Source organism: Gavialis gangeticus, unplaced genomic scaffold, assembly GCF_001723915.1.
Source record: "Gavialis gangeticus isolate Ggan-Ray unplaced genomic scaffold, GavGan_comp1, whole genome shotgun sequence".
Lineage (NCBI taxonomy): Eukaryota > Metazoa > Chordata > Crocodylia > Gavialidae > Gavialis > Gavialis gangeticus.
Genome location: NW_017729034.1, coordinates 29,998,985 through 30,018,846, shown reverse-complemented (window position 1 = coordinate 30,018,846; position 19,862 = coordinate 29,998,985). Strand labels below are relative to the sequence as shown.

Here is a 19,862-nt window from a genome sequence, read left to right as displayed (position 1 = left end):
CTGCAGAAGGTGATCTCACAGAGCTTGCTTTCTTGCCTGCCTGTCTCTCCCCACTTCCTCTGTTCTCCTAACACTGGCCTCCGCTCTAACTCCTACACACTTATGGTGCAAGTGCCTCCTCTTCTGCTGTTTTTGCTGCCTCGTGGATTGCTCAGCTCATCTGACAACATTTCTTTCAGCTTGTCTATTCTTCCTTCTCTCCCTAAGATGGTGTCCCCCTAAAAGGGGTTGTGGGGACATGTTTTGTATGAAGCAGGCAATCTTTCTACACCGTGCAGGTATTGGGGTAAGAGCTGAGAGAATTGAGGAAAATGAGCCCTCCACATTGTGGGCAGATCCCATCCTCATCACCAAGGCATTTAGGCTCTTGCTGGGAAAGGACCCCAGGCATCTCAGGGTCTGACTGCTCCATGGTGCTTCTCAGCTGCCTAGACTCACCCTTTACCAGCCATGTGGCCTTGGGACACTCCCTTGACAGCTGTCTGCTATGTCTCTCTGCTCCCTTGCAGGCTGCCTCATTGACAATGCTGACTGGCATCCCGAGGAGATTTCCGTGCAGTTCTCAGCTGCCTTTGGTTTGGGGCAACTTCCCTGCACAGAGGGGCTGAGCAGGCTACAGGTCAGCAGCCTCCTGTCTGACTCCAGCGTGGAAGCAACCAATGGTGAGACTGTTGGAGCTTGGAGAGGGACAGGAGGGGATCGTCCTTTGCCAGGTACATTCTATCTTTTTAGCTTTCCTTCCCCACCTTCTCCCCCCAATGTGAGGGGCTTCTGTTCTGCCCATTGGGTCTGTGTGTCCTGAGCCACCTGCTCTGCTCACTCACAGGTAGGAAGCTGCCTAGCTCATAGATGCATCTACAATTGCCTGCCTGAGGCTGAGTCTGCCTTCAGTGCCTTCTTTTAGAGGAGATATAAAACAGGTCCCAGTAGCTTCTCATTGTCGAAGATCCCAGAACAGTTGTGTGAGGAGTCAGGGTGCTAACTGGCTGTGTTCAATAGACTCATAGAGAAGTCGGGCTGGAAGGGACCTCCAGAGGTCATTTAGTCCAACCCCCTGCCTGAGGCAGGGTCAGCCCTATCCAAACCATCCCATACAAATTCATAATCTAACCTCTTAGTAAAGTGTACAAGTAACTGAAGTTCTTAAATGCCCATTGTAGTTGCACTTGGGAGTAGTCTACTTCATCGCTTCCTGTCCTAGGTAACAGTTCTCTCCCACTGGTAAGGAGCTGCTGTGCTCAGTCCTGGGAGCTGCTGCATTTCTGCAGTGGGTAAAGCGGTCTTTTTCTAAACAGCTTGGTCTGAAGCAAAATGCTGCAGGGAGAGTTTATTTTCAGAGGTATTAACAGCTCTGCTCCTCAGGACTTAGAGGAGATTTTATTGCTCTGGGTTTCCTAACAGATTCAACAGCAGGAGGTGAGACCCCCCAAAGCCCATAGGGAGGGCCTTTGACTGGAGCTGACAACCTGAGCGCTTTGGTGCAACCCCACATGGCTGCTTGGAGGAAGGCGGGGTGCAGGGTAGCAGCCTCAGGGTCTGGACAGATGGACTCATTTATAATCTGCCCTTGTGTCATGATTGCAGAAGGAGCCATGGATGATTGGACCAGTGAGCCAGAGGGACTGCCTGTTGGCCTGAGCACACCTGCATCTGGCTCCTCACTTGGAGCAGAGCACGCCAAGTCCCACCTGGACAGGTGAGAATATCAAGGGTTAATGCACCTTCCTGTGCTGGGGAGGAGAAGGCCTTGAGTGAGTGCCCAGGTAAAGCCAGGGGCAGCAGCTGGAGCAGGGGACTGAATCAAGGGCTGGTGTGCCCAGCCTCATAGTCACTGATGGCTCCATCCACCTTTAGTAGGGCTCTGTGGAGGGTGATATAGCTAGCACCTTTCCACCTGGAGGCACATATCACTTGGCACCATCAAGCCTCCCCTCCCCTATCCACCCCCACCACCAAGGCCAAACAGCATGTCCTTTGCCAGAGCCTGGACTAGAGGCCCCACTTCTGGGTTGTGCTTTAACCACTAGACGTGCTGCCTTCTTAGCAGCGTTCTCACCTTGGGGCGCCTTCTGCCTATGAATGCTGGGCTGGCACCACCCACACCCTGAGGAAGACATTCAGTGGCAAGGGGGAGGAAATTTCTCCTGGCCTCTGTCTCACTCTCAGCATCTGGTCCAACAACATCCAGGTGCCAGGTGTGCCTGGAGGGGGAAGGGCTGAAGGTCAGGTTTCTCACCTGCTCTGGGCCCAGTCCTAGGTACCCTGTTGGGAGCATGGTGCTGACTGGTAGACCTGCTTTACCCTCCATGGGGCCTGTTCCTCTGGAGCCCGTTCTAATGTTTTGCCTGGAGCATGGGGTCAATACATACGCATGTTGTTTGCTAGGGTTGCTGGGGCCTCCTCTCACACTGGTTCCCAGTAAGAGGCACACAGGAATAGCACTGAGATGGGGCCCACAGGGTTCAATTTTCTCTGAGGCCAGGTTTGAGACCCCGAGCTCTTAGGAGAAATCTGTGGATATGTGTGCGTATCGGGAAGGGCAGGTACTGGGCAAGCTGAGGGGAGTAGTATGGTGAGGAGTGCCTTAACTGGGATGCACAGGGTGCTGTCTGTGGGGTGTATGTGCTGAGATGTGCTTGGGATAAGCAGCTGCGTTGGAGTGTGCAGGGGCTGGTGGATGTCCCTGTTGCCAGAAATGGTGGTGGACAGTGTTGTAACTAACTATGGGGGTACCACCAGTGGCACTGATTTGGATGGTGGGGTAATAAAAAGCAGCTGCTGCTGGCAGCTGTATGATCACAATTGCGATGGCATAGCAAGCAGGAGCCCCTGATGTCCTGTGGCCTGTGTGCCCAGCTGTGCCCTTGCCCTTTCTGGGGTAGATTCTAAAACTAAAGCCTCCCACACTTGGAGTCACCTCCGCTCTATAGGCTCCGCTGCTCTGAGGACTCCCATTCCCTCTTGTTCATTCCAGTGCTGACTATCCAGCTAACATGGAAAGGACTCCTTTGACAGGACATGGGGACTCACCAGGGTGCAGTGGAAAGCAAATATAGGATAACTACAACTAATGGCAATGTACTAGCCCAACACTGGGGAGTGTCAGGGGGGTACAGGGAGGGGTGCAAGGAGGGTTGGATAGTCCCGTTTCCCCTGCATTCCAGAGAGTTGCCTATGCCATGTGCCAGAGATGTTCCTGGACCCTTTTTTACTACAGGTGGGCTGGGGAGTCATTCTCAGATGCCAGGAAGGTGTTGCAATTTGATCTGGATGAGGCAAGTGATTCTGAGGGAGGAGAGGAGCCTGGGTTCCTTGGGAGTTTCAGCGGCTCTGCTCTGCAGTGTCTGAAGGAGGACATCTTGGGGACGGTAAGAATGCCAGCTCCTGCGCATGGGCCATGTGGATGGAGATGCTGTTGTCTCTGCCAGCTACCATGTGGTGCCCCCTCCTGCTCTGGGCTGGCCTGTCTGTCAGGTGGAGGCTAACAGCCTGTTCAGCCTACAGTGGGCAACCTGTGCAGACCTGTGGACTTATATGGGGCTCTGGGGTACTGCTTGACCTTTGCCTTCATCAGTCTGTTCCGGTCCTGGAGCAATGCTACCCCTACTCTGTGCCTAGAAGATGAGTGCTCCTTAGGGGCAGCCCGAAAGGCTCAGGGTCACTGTGGCTCAGAGGGGACAGCTGAGGTAGCAGATTGCTGCAGATTGCTGATTACTGTGTGGCGACCTCCCAGCCCTTTACAGGGAGCCCTGCCACAGAAACCAGGGGGAGCCCTGCTTTATTCCAGAGGTGGGGGAGCAGCTGGCAGTCCATCCATCTAGTCCCTGGCTTCTCCAGGACAGTGGAGCCTGAATAAGTTTGCGGCAGTGGCTCTGAGGAGCTGTCTACAGCTTTCTACCAGTAGCTTGGTGCCAGTCCTGTGGGAGTGCCCCCCCACTGCTGCACTTAGGACAAGATTGTCAGGCCTGGGACTGTGTCATGGGTGGTTCTCATTAATAGATTGGTGGGGCAATTCAGGGAGGCATTAGACCCCACTGAAGGGGAAGGTGGGCTCTCCTAGCTCTTTGCTATGGGGCTGGACTGCAGCCCAGGAGCTTTGCTTTCTCCTCATCTGCAAAGCTTGCTCTTTGTGGCTCTGCATGCTCCAGCGGGCCCTCACCCTCCTTGTGCTGTAGAGAGCTGGCATGGACAACTTCCAGGAGTTTCTCCAGGGCACCCTGGGGATCCACCTCCTCCACTTCTGGATTGACTGTGAGCATGCCAAGGAGCGCGCCCAGTGCTTGGAAGCCAGCGATGCCCAGCTCCTCTACACTGACCTCTTATGGTAGGGATGGGTGACCAGGGGAATGATGCACTCAAACCCTAGATGAACAGAAAAGTGTTGGGAGGCACGGATCCATGGTGGTGCCTGTTCTCTTGTGGACACAAGAGGGGTCACGGCTTCATTACTAAACCTATGATAGGTGCTGACTTTGGGTTTTGGTGGTGGGTGTTTTTTGGTTTTTTTGCATTTCTGTGCCAAGCCCCATGCATGCCCAGAAGAGGCAGTGCATTACTTCAACCTGGTTCACCCAGTGTGGCTTGTGGGTGCTAAGCACCTCCTATTTTTTTCAGTGGGTTCTTGAGCCCCAGAGCACCCACTGAGTTGGCACCTATGACCAAAACCACTCAAGCTGGTTGTCTCTTTTTATTGCCCCCAAACCTCTGTCTGCTCCACCTCCTGGCATGTCAGGTACACTGCTGGTGGTGAGGACGGGACCACTCAGCAGCCATGAAGATAGGCATAGACTAGAGAGTTCCCTCTCTGACTCATGGGTGAGGAACCCCTAATTCCTGTGGTAAATGAGCATGCGTGTGCACAAAGGAGGGCCCTAGGGGAACCCCCCAGCCTGACACTCATAGCAGTGCCCATTTCCCTAGCGCCTGTCAGAATAATCACACAGAGTAGCCTGTCCCACACAGGAACCAGATCTAGCACATTTCAGGATCCACTGGGGGGAGAGGTGGTGGGGAAGGGTTGAGGAGTGAAAGAGCAGCCCCGATGGGGTCTGTTCTGCTTGGAAGGCAGCACTGGAGGTCTGTTGCTTTGTAGCTTTCCCAACACTTGCCCCGTGGGAGACCCACACAGGACAGGACACCACCTCAGATCACCATCACAGATGTTCTGGGTCGGTCTTCTCCTCTAGACCCTGTGGGTCTGGCTTTCCTGAAAGCACTCTATGGGCCTTGGATACTCCTTTCCTGGAGTTGAAGCCCCCTTCTTGTCTTTGCAGGAGTATTCGAGACAAGTACAAACTGGACCTGCCTCCTGCTTCCCAGGTAAGGAAGGCTGCTAGGGAGGAGCCCTCACCCCCACACACCCTTTGCAGCTTTAGCAGATGTGTGTCTGTGCTCTGGCAGGTCTGAGCTGAACATCGCAGCTGTGGGCAGAGGTGAGAAAGCAGAGCCCTGGGGAGCACTCTGCATGTGTGTCTGTGTCTAGTATTGCCTCCCCTGCCAGGAAATGCTCAGGCTAATTAAAGTGCTCCTATTTTTGGCTTTCAGTGATGCTGGGGGCCTGATGCTGCCTGGCTCTGAGGCCTCCCAGGTCTCTGCTTAGCTATTAGTAGGGGCTGGCTCAGGCCTTGAGGCAGCACGTGTCCTGCTTGATTAATCCTACCAGTTATTTGTATTAGTGCATGGCTAGGCCTAGGAGGCCTAGCCATGCACCAAGACCCTGCTAGCACTAGGTGTTGTACAAACAAAATAGAGAGTCTGTCCCTGTCCCTGAGAACTTACAGTTTTAGTCCCGGTACTAGGCAAGAGACAACAGATAGGTATACAGCAGGGGTGGCTAGATTGCAGCCATTGAGCAACATGTAACTCCTAGGCAGTTTGAATGTAGCTCCTGAAGAAAGAGAAGTAGTGGGGCACTGTGTGCAAGTTGCTGACTATAAAGCATGCACATCTTGGATTATTTGTGTCCTGTGGCTCTTGGCCATGTCAAGATTTGCAGCTAGCAGGGGCAAGAAGTTTGGCTGCTCCTGGTATGGACAGACGGGGCAACACAGAGAGACAATGAGACCACATCAACCAGTGTGGTAGGCAGCAGTCTTAGCTCACCAGATGTGTAGCCATTCCTAAGGCATCATGGCAAAAAGGAGTTTTATGCAGGGTTTGGCCATTTTGTCAATGTCTATGGAGAGCTCCTCCCAAGCGCAATGAGCTTCCTGGGAGAAAACACAAAGGTGCCTGTGTGAAAATCTAGCCTTGACTTTGACCCACCATGCTAGTCTTCACCACCCGTCAGATTTGGGAATCAACATCCCAGTAGTGATGAAGATATGACATAAATCAGTGGCTCCAGAAATTTGGTGGCAGGGGAGCTGTGGTATTGTTAATTGCTGGTCTCCTGCTGCCAAGTTTCCAGACCTGTGGGGAGCCCTGTGGCCTGGATAATGTGGCCCAACATGCTAGATCATACTACGATGTGATTGACTGGGCATGCATGGTCACTCTATGGTCAGATCCAGGCAAGGGAGGCTGGGTTAGCATGTAGCTAGATCTGGCATGTGGGGTCAGGCTGGTGTGCTGGAGCACACCTGCAGACTGACCCCATGCATCAACCCCATGCAGGATCCAGTCCAAAGACCAACCTCTCTTCTAGTCTGTGGGGCTAAAAGTTTGGACACCACTGATACAGTTGGTAGGTATGGGCCATGAAGGGCCACGAAAGTGAAAATGAATGGTTTAAGTCTGATAAAGGAGAGAAGGAAAATGTGGCCAAAACAATGGACTAGGAACCTAGTTTCTGCAGCTGTGTTCTCGGTGGATATGAGTAGGACAAAACTGCATTTGTCAAAGGCAGAAAAGAGGAGGTTGCAGTATTCAGGATGTGAGATGAGAGCCTGGATGAAAGTTTGAGCCATGTGAAGGGATAGGAAAGGGCAGATCTTAAAAGATGTGATGCAGAAAGAACTGGTTAGATTTAGACATGGCTTGGATATGAGGACCTAGGGAGAGGTCCAAGTAAAGGGATACCTAGCTGCAGTGCTGAATTCAAGCTGGGATAGTACTGTCATCCACGGGGCTCAAGAATGGAAGAGAGGGATTCAGGTTGGGGAAGACAGAATGCTCTGCTCTAGCCTTGGTGAGTTTGAGCTGCCAGTCACACATCCACAAGGAGATGTCAGAGAGACAGGCTGGATGGAAGGAGACAGGTCTGAAGAAGACAGGTAGACCTTTGAGTTGTCACCATGGAGACGGTAGCTGAATTTGTGCCTGTGGCTGAGATGGCCCTGAGTTAGTGTGCGAGGGAGAGGAGGAGATCAAGGATAGAAAGTTGGAGGGGGGGATGAGGTTGGACTCACACAGGGTCACCTTGCGTGACCTTTTAAAATGGATGAGAATGTGTAAACTCCCCTGTGTAATGTACCGCACACTCCTATCGATGCCGCTCACTCCTGAAGCGGAGGAGGTGTCCTCTGGGCAGAGGTTGCCTACGTAGCCTGTCTAGCACAGGCTGGGCAGTGGTTGAGTGTTACTTAGGAGACACTGCTGGTGCCTTAAGCTCCTTGCTCCTGGAACACCTCTCTGTCATGATGCCAATCAGCTGCCCACTGCCCGAGTCCCGCCGCAGGTGTAGAGCATGTCTCTATGTTTGCTATGCAGGCAGGCAGGGAAGTGCAAGAGGGAAGTTTGTGCTCATTAAGTTAATTCTTTTGCTCAGGCCAAGTGAGGCTGTGCAGTCATCAGTCCCTAGCCCCTGACATCCTGATTTCTAGTCTGATTCCTCCAAGCTGCTAGATAGCATTAGCCACAAGCCTCACAAAAGGTTAAGGGGTGTGTATGTGGGGGAAGCTGGGTGAATCTGCCTCTTTCTCTTGGATCCAGCTTGGGATCCCTGGTTAGTCAGACACTGGCTTCTGACCCTCAGTGTCACAGAAGCACAGAGCTGACAGCCACAGTGTGGGAAGGGACAGAGATGTAATCAAGCCTAGGGAGAGGTTGGAAGGAAGCACTTCACCCCTCTAGAACTGGGGTCTGCAAGAGGCTCTGACCCCCTCCCCCCACAGCGCAGTGTGGTTTGTAGGGTCCATTGGTGGGATGGCTGGCCCACTCCTTTCTCCCCTCTCCTTCCTGGCAGGAGCAGATCTGTGAGGCTCAGCACAGCGCAGGGCATACTTCAGCCACAATCAGCAGGAGCCAATATGATGCTCTGAGACGCTTACGTTCCTACTGGGTTCCTAGGTTTCTCATCCACCATGAGAGAGCCAAGCACCTTGGGTATGTGCCCTTTGGGACCACCTAGGAAATACGGGGGCTATGGAGGGGGAGGGAAGTGTTTGTAGTTCTCTGGCTATGGAATGGCTTGGATAGGAATGATCCTGCCTTGAGCAGGGGCTGGACTAGATGACCCTGCTTCTAGCCCTGCTTTTCTATGATCCTATGACTCTGTGGGTCTGGGGGGAGGGCCTTCTGCTGTGTTAGAAAAGCCTCATGAACACTGGGCTGTTGGTCAGAGCTCTTCCCTAGCTCCACGTCCCTTCTGCCTCCTCAACTGCAGAGGCCTTTAATAGGTTGGAGAGAATAGGATCCAGTGGTTAAAGCAGAGGCTGAGAACCAGGACTCCTGGGTTCTCTTCCTGGCTCTAGGAGGGAGTGGGATCTAGTGATAGATGAGGCATAGTATCCTACTGGGGTTTGGGCTCTATTCCTTGTTCTGCTGCCGACTCGCTGGCAGGACAATCAAGTCCAGCCGCCTTGCTCTGACCTGGCTTCCATCCTCTTAAATGAAAAGAAAATGCTTGGAAAGCAAAGTGCTACCTTTTCTTTTTTTTGGCATTCATGGTAGGCTTGCATCAAACTTGGGCTCCCAGGCCAAGGCTAGGTCACTCCTGCACGCTGACCACCTGCCTTCGGTTAAGGTGTATGCAGCGCTTCCTGTAGTGGGGGACCGATGCATGAGTCGCGTGAGCAGAAGCAGAGACTGGCTCAGTGTATGTACTGTTCCCTGTGGTTGTCGGGGGTGGAGGGGTTCAATATGGGTCTCTCACACTGGCAGTGTGTCCACCATCTACTGTAGTCCAATCCTGTAGCTGGTTAATGTCCTGAGTATGCCACTCTGACACCCAGTATGAGCATGTAGGTCCACACTTGCTTTGTGGAATATGAAACAAGTGGCTACCCCCTAGCTGATGTTGCAACCAGTGGCAGGGACCTGCCTAGAGTGGTAAATGGTCTGGAAACATCTCCAGTGGAGTTGGAGGAGCCGGGAGTCCAGGTTCTTTTGACATTAAGCTGCTGTAAGGTCTACTCTGACTCTAGCTTCAGCAATACAGTGGATTACACTGGGCCCCTGTGCTCTAGCTCAGTGGTTCTCAACCTTTTTTGGACCAGGACCCATTTGTAAACATTGGCCAGCCCCAACCCAGTGCCTCTCACTCCTGACCTGTTGCCCCGCACCCCCAGTATGTGGGGCAAGGGATGGGTGTGTGGGGCATGAGGAGCCCCAAGCCGTCTCGTGCAAGGGGAAAACTGCAGTTTCTCACATCTTCTCCTTTAAAGGAGAATCCATTTTTAAAGTTTGTTCACAACCCTTTCATATATTCTTGCAACCCACTTTTGGGTCACGACCCATGCCTAGCTGACCACTTGCAGAGGGTCCAGCGCAGTGCTTGTAGATGGGGGTGTGACTGGAACATTGGTGAGAAGGGCTGTGAAGAGGCTGGGCCTGTTCTGCTCCTCCCCAGTGATCTCCCACTTGCATTTGAGGGGGCTTCCACACTGTGAACGGCAGCTGCCTGCCATCTGGGACCCTGGCAATGACATGCCCCAGGGAGTCATTTGGAGTAGTTCCTCTCCTCCCACTAAGGCTAACTGTGGTTCCTTTGGCCCTGGCCTCAGGCAGCTCTTTCTGGCCTGTTGTGAGCAATTGCACCCACAGAACTGCTAGGACTGAGAAGCCCTCCTGTGCTGTATGCCCACTGCAGGTTCTGCACTCCGCAGGGACCAGGCATGGCAGGATTGAGTCAGCTCAGCCACCAGGCCTCATGTGGCCTCTTACTATGACACCACTGGCCTCCCGCCTCCTCCAAGCACTCAGATGTGATCTCAGGGGTGTGGGAGGCTTTCTCCACTACCTGATCAGGTGAGTCCTGGGCTCCTGTATCTTTCCAAGGCACAGACTTGTAGCTAAACCTAGGAAAATGAGCTGACATATTCCTGCACACCTAAAATTTGTTGCTGTGCTGGCTGTGACTGAGGAAAATGTCAAGATGTGGCATTTTCTGTCCTATACAAGCAAGTTGTGCGCTGCCACCACCAGCTGCTCAGGAGAAGAGGTGTCCAAGACACCATTCATATTCCTTCCACACTTGTCCTCCAGGTATGAGGATGCTCAAGAGGTGCACAGCCTGTTGCTGTGGCAGGCACTGGAGGAGCACAAGGCCTCTTGGGAGAGGCAGGCAGATCGGCTCCAGGTCCACCGTGCAGCCTGGCACATCTTTCACACGTACCTGGCCCATGACGCGGGATGTGATGTTGGTGAGTGCCCAGATACTGCCTCTACCACCAAGTGCGCATTCAAGTGCTAAGCCCACTTCACTGAGTATGTCTGGGTTGGGGTATGAGTGGAGTCCACTTAAACACTGGGCTCAGTCATGTACCAGCAAGGTGATGGTTGATGCTAGGAAACTTTAAGGAAGCTGGGACAGTTTAAGACTGAGCCTGCAGCAACCCAAATGGATTTGAGGCATGAAAGCAAGATGCCCTCAGTTCAATAACCCATTGTCATAGTCCTGATATCAGAAGGTCTAGAACCAAAGCAATAGTACAGCAAGCTGCTTCCCTTGCTTGGCTTCGAATGGAGTCCTGATAACTCATCTCAAGCATATGGATGCAACATGGAAGTGGCTGTCTGGTGTTGTGGTTCAGTTATCTGGATTCCTGCTGAAGTAGACCAGTAGACCTGTGGGGATTTCCTCTGAGTGGCCTAGAGCAGTGTTTCTCTACCCATGAGTCACGACTCAAAAGTGGGCCACAAGAATATATGAAAGGGTCATGAGCAAATTTAAAAAATGGATCAAACTTTAAAAATGGATTCTTCTTTAAAGGAGAAAGATGTGGGAAACCGCGGCTTTTTCCTTGCAGGCTGCCAGTGTTCCAGCCTGCAAGGGGCTGCTTGGGGCCCCCCGCCTCATTGGCGATGTATAGGGGGTGCATATGTACTCCCTGAGATTGGCCGTGCAACCCCTGGAAGCGCCAGCTGCAACACTGGAAGTGCCCTTCTAGTTTGGGTATTTCCAAGCTTGCCGATTGACTGCAAGGAGACCCCCCACCCAGTCGGCGATCAGCCATGGGGGGACCTCCCACACTGTTGGTGATTTGGTGCCCCCCCAGACTCAGGAGGCACCAGTCACCCATGCCCTTCCCCACGCACTGGGAGGCCAGGGGTGGGGAGCAGTGGATAGGGAGTGAGGGACACTGGGTCGAGAATGGCCATCAGTGTTTACAAATGGGTCCTGGTACAAAAAAGGTTGAGAACCACTGGTTTAGAGAACCAGTGCACAGGCTTCTAGGCTGGACTACAAGAAGGTAAGTGTTGATGAGTGCCTGTACCTTCCCATTCGAAGTCCCACAGTTCGCTGTGTCAAACTTGCTCTAGGAAAGAGTCCTAGGTCAGCCCTCTCCTCTACTTCTCACCTTCCCACAGGGCTGGCCTATGATATGCCGCTTTATGTCCAGCACCTTCAGGATCTGCTCAGCACCAGTGATGGAGGCCTGGAGCCCATGGCCTTTGAGCCCGTGGCTCAGCATGTGCTTGCTGTCCTCTGTGGGTCCTGGCTCCGCTACTTCCGCTATGAAATTGCCACCTTCCTGAAGTGAGTTCCCAGAATCCTTGACACCCATTTCTCAGGTTCCCAAAGCTTGCAGAGACATTCAATTCCTGGATTATTCTCCCTCTGTACACTCAGCAAAGGCCCTTAACACTTATCTGAATCACTCTTGCTTCTTGTGCCCTATGTTGTTGGCTCCAGAACCACACAGTGAATCCTTTGGCACCATCTCCCTTCATGTAGGAAGAGTCCAAGACTGGAGCAGCCAGGAGCTCTTGCCTCTGTCCCCCGCCCCTCTCAAAGCCAGTGCTCAGACCCTTCCCTTTTGCACACTTCCTGCCAGGACTGGAGTAGCTGGGAGCTCCCCTCCCCTTCCAGCCAGTGCCCTCGCCCTGTTGCCTGTTCCCGTGCTGGAGAAGGCAGGGAATGGAGCAGCTAATTCCTTGGGAACCAGTGCTTCTGCTAGGAGTGAGCTTCTAAATGACTGATCGTCCTGGATAACTCAGCTGGCTCCAGACTGTCTGTGCAGACAGAGATAGATAATTCTTTCCAATTAGCCAGTCGTCCTGGCAAAAATCTTTTTGAAGCCTGGTTCTCAGCCACTGTGTGTCTCTCCTTGGCTCGCTCACCCCATTCCACTGTCCTTCTCACAGGTATTGTGTGCCAGCCTCTTTCTTTGAAGCCCAGGATATTAGGAGCAAAGAGAGTAGAAACAAGCAAGAAAGGAGAAACAGGTACTTCCTTGTGTGCCCCTTGGGCCAACAGATATTTGGCATAAAGGTTAGCTATCATTAGTTTGTAACCACCCCAACAGGGACCATTTGTAGTTATGGACGTGAGTTTGAGCTAACAAGTTGCTTTCACAGCTAAAACTCCAGCCCCTTTGACCAAGTCCTGGCTTCCCACTATCCCTGTTTCACGCATGCAGCCTCCAGGTCCATGCATCTAATCGGGAATGTGTGCCCTGGGTGACACTTGCACTGTAGTGCCCTGATGCACATGGGAGTGCAGGCTGCTATTTTGGGAACAAGTTTATATTTAGCTCTCACCTCTTGTTTGCAAAAGGACCTGAGGTGCATCACAAACAGCTCTCATGTTGAGAATCATTTTACCCGCTGCTGAAATGTGCATGCCTCTGGGGTGGAGGATGGCAGCTGCTGACACACCCAAACACTGCACAGGATATGAACAAACAGACTCACCACAGCAGGAAACGTGGAAGCCAGCATACATTTTCCGAGGCTGGGATACTGGTAGTACCACTGCAGTACCTCTGTCTGATGCGGTCTTCTGTGACCACATGTTGTCAGGCCCTGAAAAAACACCACCTCCGAGATCCCAGCAACCGCTAAGTGCCAAGAAAGGACTTGAGAGAAATAAATGCAAGCTCAGCTATGGCTATGCTGACAACCCTTTTAACTCCTTGCAGGGCCAGGAAGAGGAGGAACAATGCCAGATCCCATGCCCAGGAAGGAAGAGAACAGCAGAAGCAGAAGAAAACAGCATCTAATCCACTGGGCTCAGGCCTGGCCAAGGAGGACACCCCAGCTGGCAGGGTGTCAGTGACATCCCAGCCATCCCTGGACCTGCTCAGCAACAAGGTGGTTTTTAAAGTTTATAGGAAAGCGGCTCAGGAAATGCAGGATGCTGGCTTGCAAAGGGCACTGGGACTGCTGCAGAAGCTGGAGTGCTGCTGGGAGGCCCCAGGGGACAGGCAGCGGCTGGGCAGCACCCTGAAACTCCTGGACCTCTGGGACCAGCAAGGGTCTGAGTCAGCCAACCCTCAGCTCCCTCGAAAGCTGAGGAAGAGACTGAGGGTGGAGGTGGCCCAGGGTGGAGTGAGCGACTTGAGCCTGGAAGAAATGCAGGCAGCTCTATATTCATATGTTGCTCAGAGCTTTGACGGCTTCTGGGCTGAGGTGAGTGAGGGCCTGAGCAGGCACGGAGTGCAGCACACCCATCTGCAGGAGGAGGGCTGGGCCATGCTGGAGCCACTCCTGCACTCGCTGGCTGCCAAGGTGGCCCTCAAGCACCTAAAGAACAGGAAGGCCAAGGCGGGGTCTGCAGCCACAGCCCGGCCTAGCCAGGAGGACAAAGTCTCCTTCTGCCAGTCCCTCCGGGCTGCTGCCGAGGGCTGGCCCAGCCTGGAGATGCTGCACTTCCTCCAGTACCTGCAGGTCCATGGCCCCCCCGTGCTGGAGACCAGTCTGTGCTTCCAGCTGGAGGTACAGAAGTTCAAGAACGCCCATCATGGCACGCCGGACGGGGCCCTGCTCAGGAAGAAGGTGCAGGTGATCCGTGATGGCTTCCTCCTCTCCCAGCTGGAGCCCAGGCTGCAGGTAGTTCCCAGGCTTGGAACAAGAGGCAGGGATGGGGCAAGGAGACAGCCAGACAGGCTGCTACCTGGGGACAGAGAAAGCAAGGGAGGGAGGGAGGAGAAGATGGAGTTGAGCCAGAAGCACCAGCTTCCAGACTGCGGTTATGGAAAGAGGTTTGTGGATCAGAGCAGGGCCCTGGTAGGTGATTACATCTTGGGTACAGGGCACCCCCACACACACTTCACTGCTGTTGGGCAGGTGCGTGCCCCAGGATGTGAGGGGGAGGTGAAGCCCCTTCTCCTAGGTAGGATGTGTAGGGGATGTTTTGAGAGTGAGCCCCTTTCCTAGTTGGAGGGGGTAGGATTCATGAAGCAGGAAGCCCCATCTCCTGGGTGGGAAGGCAGGGTAGTCTATGGGAAACACTGAGAACCGGCAGTGGTCCATCAGGCCCGGAAGTTGAGAAGAACTTTGAAGAATGCCATGTGCTCTGTTGTGCAGTCCCCAAGTCCCGGGAATGGACTGGTGTGCAAGTGAAAGGCCTTCTGCAGGTCTACCCTTGATCACACTGGAAAAACTGGGCCTCATTGTTCATAGCTAATGCTATAGTGAGGATTAGGATGAGATTCAGGTAACAGGCCCACCCTCTCACCCAAGGTACCCTACCCCCAGCTCAGACTAAACCCCATCCCCTTTCAAGCTCATCTTGCTCCCCCTGGAGCAATGTCCTGCACAGTAGCAACTGCAGTTGTAACACTGTAAGTGGAAAAATCATAGTGTCTGTTTCTGTCAAAGCAGCCTGGGAGCAGCTAGGATGTCTATCACCCACCTGGTCCCTTGGGGCCTTCTACTGCTGAGGGGGAGAAGAAAGCTTCTGCACCTGGATGCATGCTTCCCAGATACCAGGCTTGTTTGTGGGTTGTTCTTCAGGTGGCAGTGGATGCAGAGAAGCTGGGGAGGGCTGTGCAGGCAGCTGAGCAGGCCCTCCAGAAGGATGCTCCGTTACCACCTCCGAACCTGTTCGATGAGCTGAGGGACTCTGTGTTGAGCAGCCTCCTGCCCTACTGGGCTTGTTTCCAGAAGGCCTGGCTGCAGCGGTCTCCTACAAGTGCCCAGAGAGCTCCAGGTAGGGCCCTCATAGAGTTTCTGGCCTGCCATAAGATCTCTTCCCCTCCCAGGCATCCCCTGAGGAAATCAGGGAAATGGAGACAGTGCAGGTCCATCCCTCCCAAAACCCAGGGCAAGGAAGATCTCTGTTGCAGCAGGAAAGTGGCCTGGCTGTGTTTTAAGGAAGGGAAGATAGGAGAGGCATATGGAAAGTTTGCTTGCCTGCATAATTCCCATGCTAAATTAAAAACATATGCAGAGATGGCTAACAGGAGGCCTCTGGCAGGGAGACTGGGCCAGAGCTCAGGACACAACTCTGGCAGAAAGATTTTCACAGCTGCTGGTGCTGTCTGAAGGGTACTTGGCTTTACTCCATCCCATGCCTCCTTGCTAGGCAGCCCCTGACGCTCGCAATAGATGAATCCTTAGTTAATATTTCACATTATCTCTCTGGTTCCTCTTGCGCTTTGCTTGTGGCCCCTTTAAGGGCATTCTCCCATGGGATGTTTCCTGGCTCTGTGTCTGAAAGGCCAGAACAGATGAATGCATGGATCCTTTTGGACAAGCGGCCGCTGATGAATGCAGGGGCCTGGACTTGATGGCCTGGGAGGCCCTTTCCTGCCTTGTGCTCCATTCAGTCACCACTCAACAAAGCTGCCCACCTCCTGCTCTCCCTGCCTTTCCCTTGGTGTCTCCAGCAGCTTCCCCAAGTTCCCTCTCTTTTGTCAGCACCTTGGCATGTCCAAAGCTGACTTCAGGACAGGCTCCCCCTCTTGTGGTAACACTGACCAGGCCCCCTTAGTGGTTGTGGGGATAAGGTCACCTCCTACAACAGTGATGCTCAACCAGGGAGATGGGACCGTGAGATCCTTTGAAGAGTGTTAAAAGGTTTGAGGAGATGAGCAGATAAGCTAAGGAAATAAGTGCAGGCTCAGGCTAGTTCCAGCCTGGATAATCCCCTATCTCCACTTTCTGGCCCTTCTGTAACATATACAATAGTTTTGAAAATGGGTGCCACTCAATTCACAAATGTTATGGAGAGGTGCGTTGAATCCAAAAAGGTTGAGAACCACTGTCTCACTGGGTAGCCAGATCTTGCCTGAGACAGTCATCACTCTGTGGGGCTCAGGGCATGTACACCAGTATCTTCTGCCTAGTCTAACTCCTAAGTAGGTTGCAGCTCCCACCCCAGGGAAGGGCAGCCAGATTTGCAGCTCCTTAGTGTGGACAACTGGTGCCCTAAGGTGATTGCCCACAGTGACTGCAGAAGGGGTGTGCTCCTGATGACATGACCAATGGACTTGTGGAGCCACAAAGCTTCCAACCCTCCTACCCCCATGCTGTCACCACTAGCTCCTGTCTCTGCAGGCTAAAGTGCCTGCTCTGCCCAAGCCAGCAGACACCTGCAGGGCTGACTGAACACATGAAGGATTTCTCCCCTCCAGATCAGCCAGCTGCTCCAGGCACTGAGCTGCCATTCCAAAGCTTTGTGCAGAAAAGGCATACCAGTCAGGGGCTGAGAACCACAGTCCCTCCAAGGCCTCAGCCTGAGGTCCACTGTTTGTGTTAGAGTGCTTTTTCCTCCGCAAAAAAAAAAAAAGCATGGGGTAGGACACAACCATCACTGCACCAGGTACTGCATGGGGTTCAACAGGGCATGAAGCATCATGCACCCAGCTGAACTGCAAGACTGGGGAGGGGAGGCATCTGTTACCTGAGCAGGGGCTCAGCCACAGTTGTGGGAGAAGTGTCAAGGGTTCTCTTGAGGACAAGAAATCTACACCTTTGCCTCCCATCTGTGACAGATGTAGTTCCCCTCAGCACCAAGCTGGGGCTCTGGGATCATGCCAGCCCTCAGGGAAGAGCAGTCCCTGCTGAACTGAGTTTTCCTCATCTAAATACCGACATGAGCTTGTCTTTAGCTTAGGTGCGCGTGTGTGGCAAGGTGTGGGAAGGGATGTTGCCCAGGCCCCGGTGGCATAGGGGGTGTGGATGGCTGTCCTTTGGAGCAGCTATGTGGTGGGTGTGCAGGGGTGAGAGGTTGAGGCCAGCCCTTCATTGCTTTCTCACTGAAACCTTCTTCCCCTGAAGTGCTGAGAGCTCAGCAGCTGCTGAAGCAGAGATGTGCCTGGTTTGAGAAGCCCCAGGGCCTGCGACCAATGCTCCAGTTGCCTCCGTTGCAGCAGCCTGAGCAGGGAAATGAGCAGCAGGACAATGTTACCTACACCTTCTCAGTCAGCAGGGGCATTGCCCTGAAGGTCAGTGTGCAGATACACATGCACCCAGCTAAAGGGGAGGAGGTAGGGGAGGCCCCCAAAGGACCCAACAAAATTAGGCAGTGGGGCTGGCGGGAGGGAGGATGGAGGGGGGCTTTAATTTCTTCCTGCTCTGGCTGATAGGGATAAGCCTCCTCATCCTTGCTATGTAAAGCAGAAGCAGCTTTGCCTTAAGCTCCTGCTGGTAGCACCCAGCCTGCTCCTCACACCCACACTCCAATATGGAGAGGAGACGTCATCTGCAACATCTACTAATATAGCAACATGCTCCAGAACAAGCCACTGGACAACTGAAGCCAGCTTCCTCCATTGTAACATCCTTCACAGCCACAATCCAGTGCAGCCACTGCTGGGCAGGAACATGGCAACTGTTAACATGCTGCGGTCTAGGGCAGGAATGATCTGTATAGACCCGTTCCCTCCCACTTCCCAGCCTTCAAGCTTGTCTCTAAGCTTTTCAAGTTCCTATGGCATCCAACTCTTATGTTTTACTACTCCTTCTATTCAGGCCTCCAGCAGAGAAAGTACAGCCAGCATCAGCACAAATACCTCTGGGCTCAGACATGGCAAGAGGTCATCAAGATTTCAGCTTCCTCCCATTCCCAAAATACCCGCACCTATCTGATCTGGATGGACAACACTGCCATGAAGAGAAGCAGCCAGAGCAGGCCAACTAGGCTAGAAACACCCAGCAGTGCCCCTGCTCTGTTGGATCTCAAGTAGAGCAAGACTTTTGTCCCATGCTGGAAGTTACAGTCCTAGGGCAATGGATGCCAGCAGGAAGGGGTGTCGGGGCAGCCCGCCCTCGTTTGGTAAGGCTGGTTCATCTACCTCAGCTGCATGAAAACTCTTGCTGAGCTCAGGCAGATGCTGCCTGTACTCCTGATGCAGAGGCGGGAAGTGAGTCAGTGCTGTAGGGTGCAGGGAGCATGACAGGGCACTGAAAACAGAGCCTACTCTCTCCATAGCCCTTCTACCTCTGCTCAGATTAGCCATGCCTCACTGGCCAGTGAATGGGGACCTGCCCCTGCCAGAGACAGTTCTTGTTCAGCAGCTGGAAGATGAGGTCAAGGCAGGTGTCTGAAGTGACATTAAGCCTTAAGGCTCCCAAGGAGTTTTCATGCCAGCTTGTTACAGCTGATGTGACATTGCCAGCCTGGCTTTGAAACAGCAACACCCCCTGCCACCAAGCTTAACTGAGCCTTTGCTGCTATCCCACCACTCCTCTAAAATGGGAGAAGCTGAGCAGGTCAAGGGGTTTTCCCTCCTGTTCAGAAGGAGCAACTGTCACAGCACACATGGTGTAGCAGGTCACTGCCACAGCAGGCTGTTGCTGTACAGAGGGGAGGGAGGCCACGGCAGTGCCACCAATAACAGGATGGGGGGAGCACACAATAAATTGTTTTACTCCCGTCCTATGGCACTAGCCTGTATCCATATTAAGAATGGTCAGAGCTGAGGATGTGGCATGTGAGACCCTGCCATCCCTTGGTAACAGGGAAATAGGAGCTGATACACATACTGGAGTGACAGCCAACACAGGAGGAAGGTGTAAGGCTGCTTCTAGCACCAGGCCAGCTGTGCATGGCACTCTGGTAGGGAAGATGGCTCCCACATGTGTTGTGCTCAGCTCTGACCTGGACACCAGGCCCTTGCCCCTATTGCCTCCTGCTTGCCCTCTCTTGCAACCTCTTCCTGTCTGGTCACAGCTACTCAACTCCTGCCCCTCCCAAATTCATTTGCAATGCTGCTCAGATTATTGTCCTGGTTCCTCACTGACAGCATCACTCTGCATCCACAGCACTAAACACAAGCTACTTCCTTTTGTGACTACTCCCAGCTTTGCCCGCAGCTGCTCTGCTTGCTCACCGCAATGCTGATTGCTCCCTTTGCTCTGCCAGTGTTCCCTGACTTCATGGCTCAGTCACCTTCCTCCTTGTGCATAGGAAAATTCCCCAGAAGTCCAGACATCTCCAACCTCAGTCTCTTCTGCCATGGTAGCTCCAAAACCAGTGAGGGGGCCACCCTTTTTTTTTTTTTTAGCAGATGTGCCAAAAAACAGCCCTTGTAGCCTCTGAGAGTGCCAGTCCTCTGCCCAATCTGTGCTGCTTTCTGCTTCCATCCCTGTGCTCCCTGACTGATCAGCTGCCCTGCTTCCCTGCCCAATTTATTGTGTGCTCCATATAGAGGCTGCTTGTGCCACTTGTGGCACTCATACTGCAGGTTGGCCACCCCTTTTTTAGGCCCTAGAAGCCAAGAGTAACTGGACAGGGAGTGGACTCCCATTACTGCTTAGCAGTGCAAATGTTGCCGGCTTAGTGGCATAAGCTGTGATCTGTCAAGTGCCTT

The 19,862-nt window shown here is 53.2% G+C and overlaps 3 protein-coding genes across 5 annotated transcripts in view; 2 read left to right on the top strand and 1 right to left on the bottom strand.

Moving 5' to 3' along the window:
* The window catches only part of LOC109304281, a 12,535-nt gene extending 9,050 nt beyond the window's left edge, over positions 1-3,485 (top strand). The window contains exons 4-6 of the mRNA XM_019526768.1: positions 510-713; positions 1,585-1,696; positions 3,218-3,485. Of these exons, the coding sequence (XP_019382313.1) occupies positions 510-713; positions 1,585-1,696; positions 3,218-3,485 (584 nt within the window). The remainder of the gene's footprint in view (positions 1-509; positions 714-1,584; positions 1,697-3,217) is intronic.
* A 628-nt stretch (positions 3,486-4,113) lies between these two features.
* The window catches only part of AARS2 (alanyl-tRNA synthetase 2, mitochondrial), a 54,176-nt gene continuing 38,427 nt past the window's right edge, over positions 4,114-19,862 (bottom strand). The window contains exon 23 of the transcript XR_002099330.1: positions 4,114-4,125. The gene's annotated coding sequence lies outside the window, so the exon portion shown is untranslated. The remainder of the gene's footprint in view (positions 4,126-19,862) is intronic.
* LOC109304280 lies at positions 8,833-19,694 on the top strand. Of its 3 annotated transcripts, XM_019526767.1 has the most exons (9): positions 8,833-8,977; positions 9,971-10,128; positions 10,366-10,523; positions 11,692-11,860; positions 12,469-12,549; positions 13,245-14,154; positions 15,061-15,256; positions 17,329-17,495; positions 18,022-19,694. In XM_019526767.1, exons 1-9 carry the CDS (start codon positions 8,942-8,944, stop codon positions 18,136-18,138), a joined length of 1,992 nt encoding a protein of 663 aa, XP_019382312.1. In that variant the 5' UTR covers positions 8,833-8,941; the 3' UTR covers positions 18,139-19,694. The 3 variants fall into 3 exon arrangements, with proteins under 3 accessions (XP_019382312.1, XP_019382311.1, XP_019382310.1); XM_019526766.1 differs by having other exon boundaries at positions 17,329-18,109; XM_019526765.1 differs by lacking the exons at positions 17,329-17,495; positions 18,022-19,694 and having other exon boundaries at positions 15,061-16,822.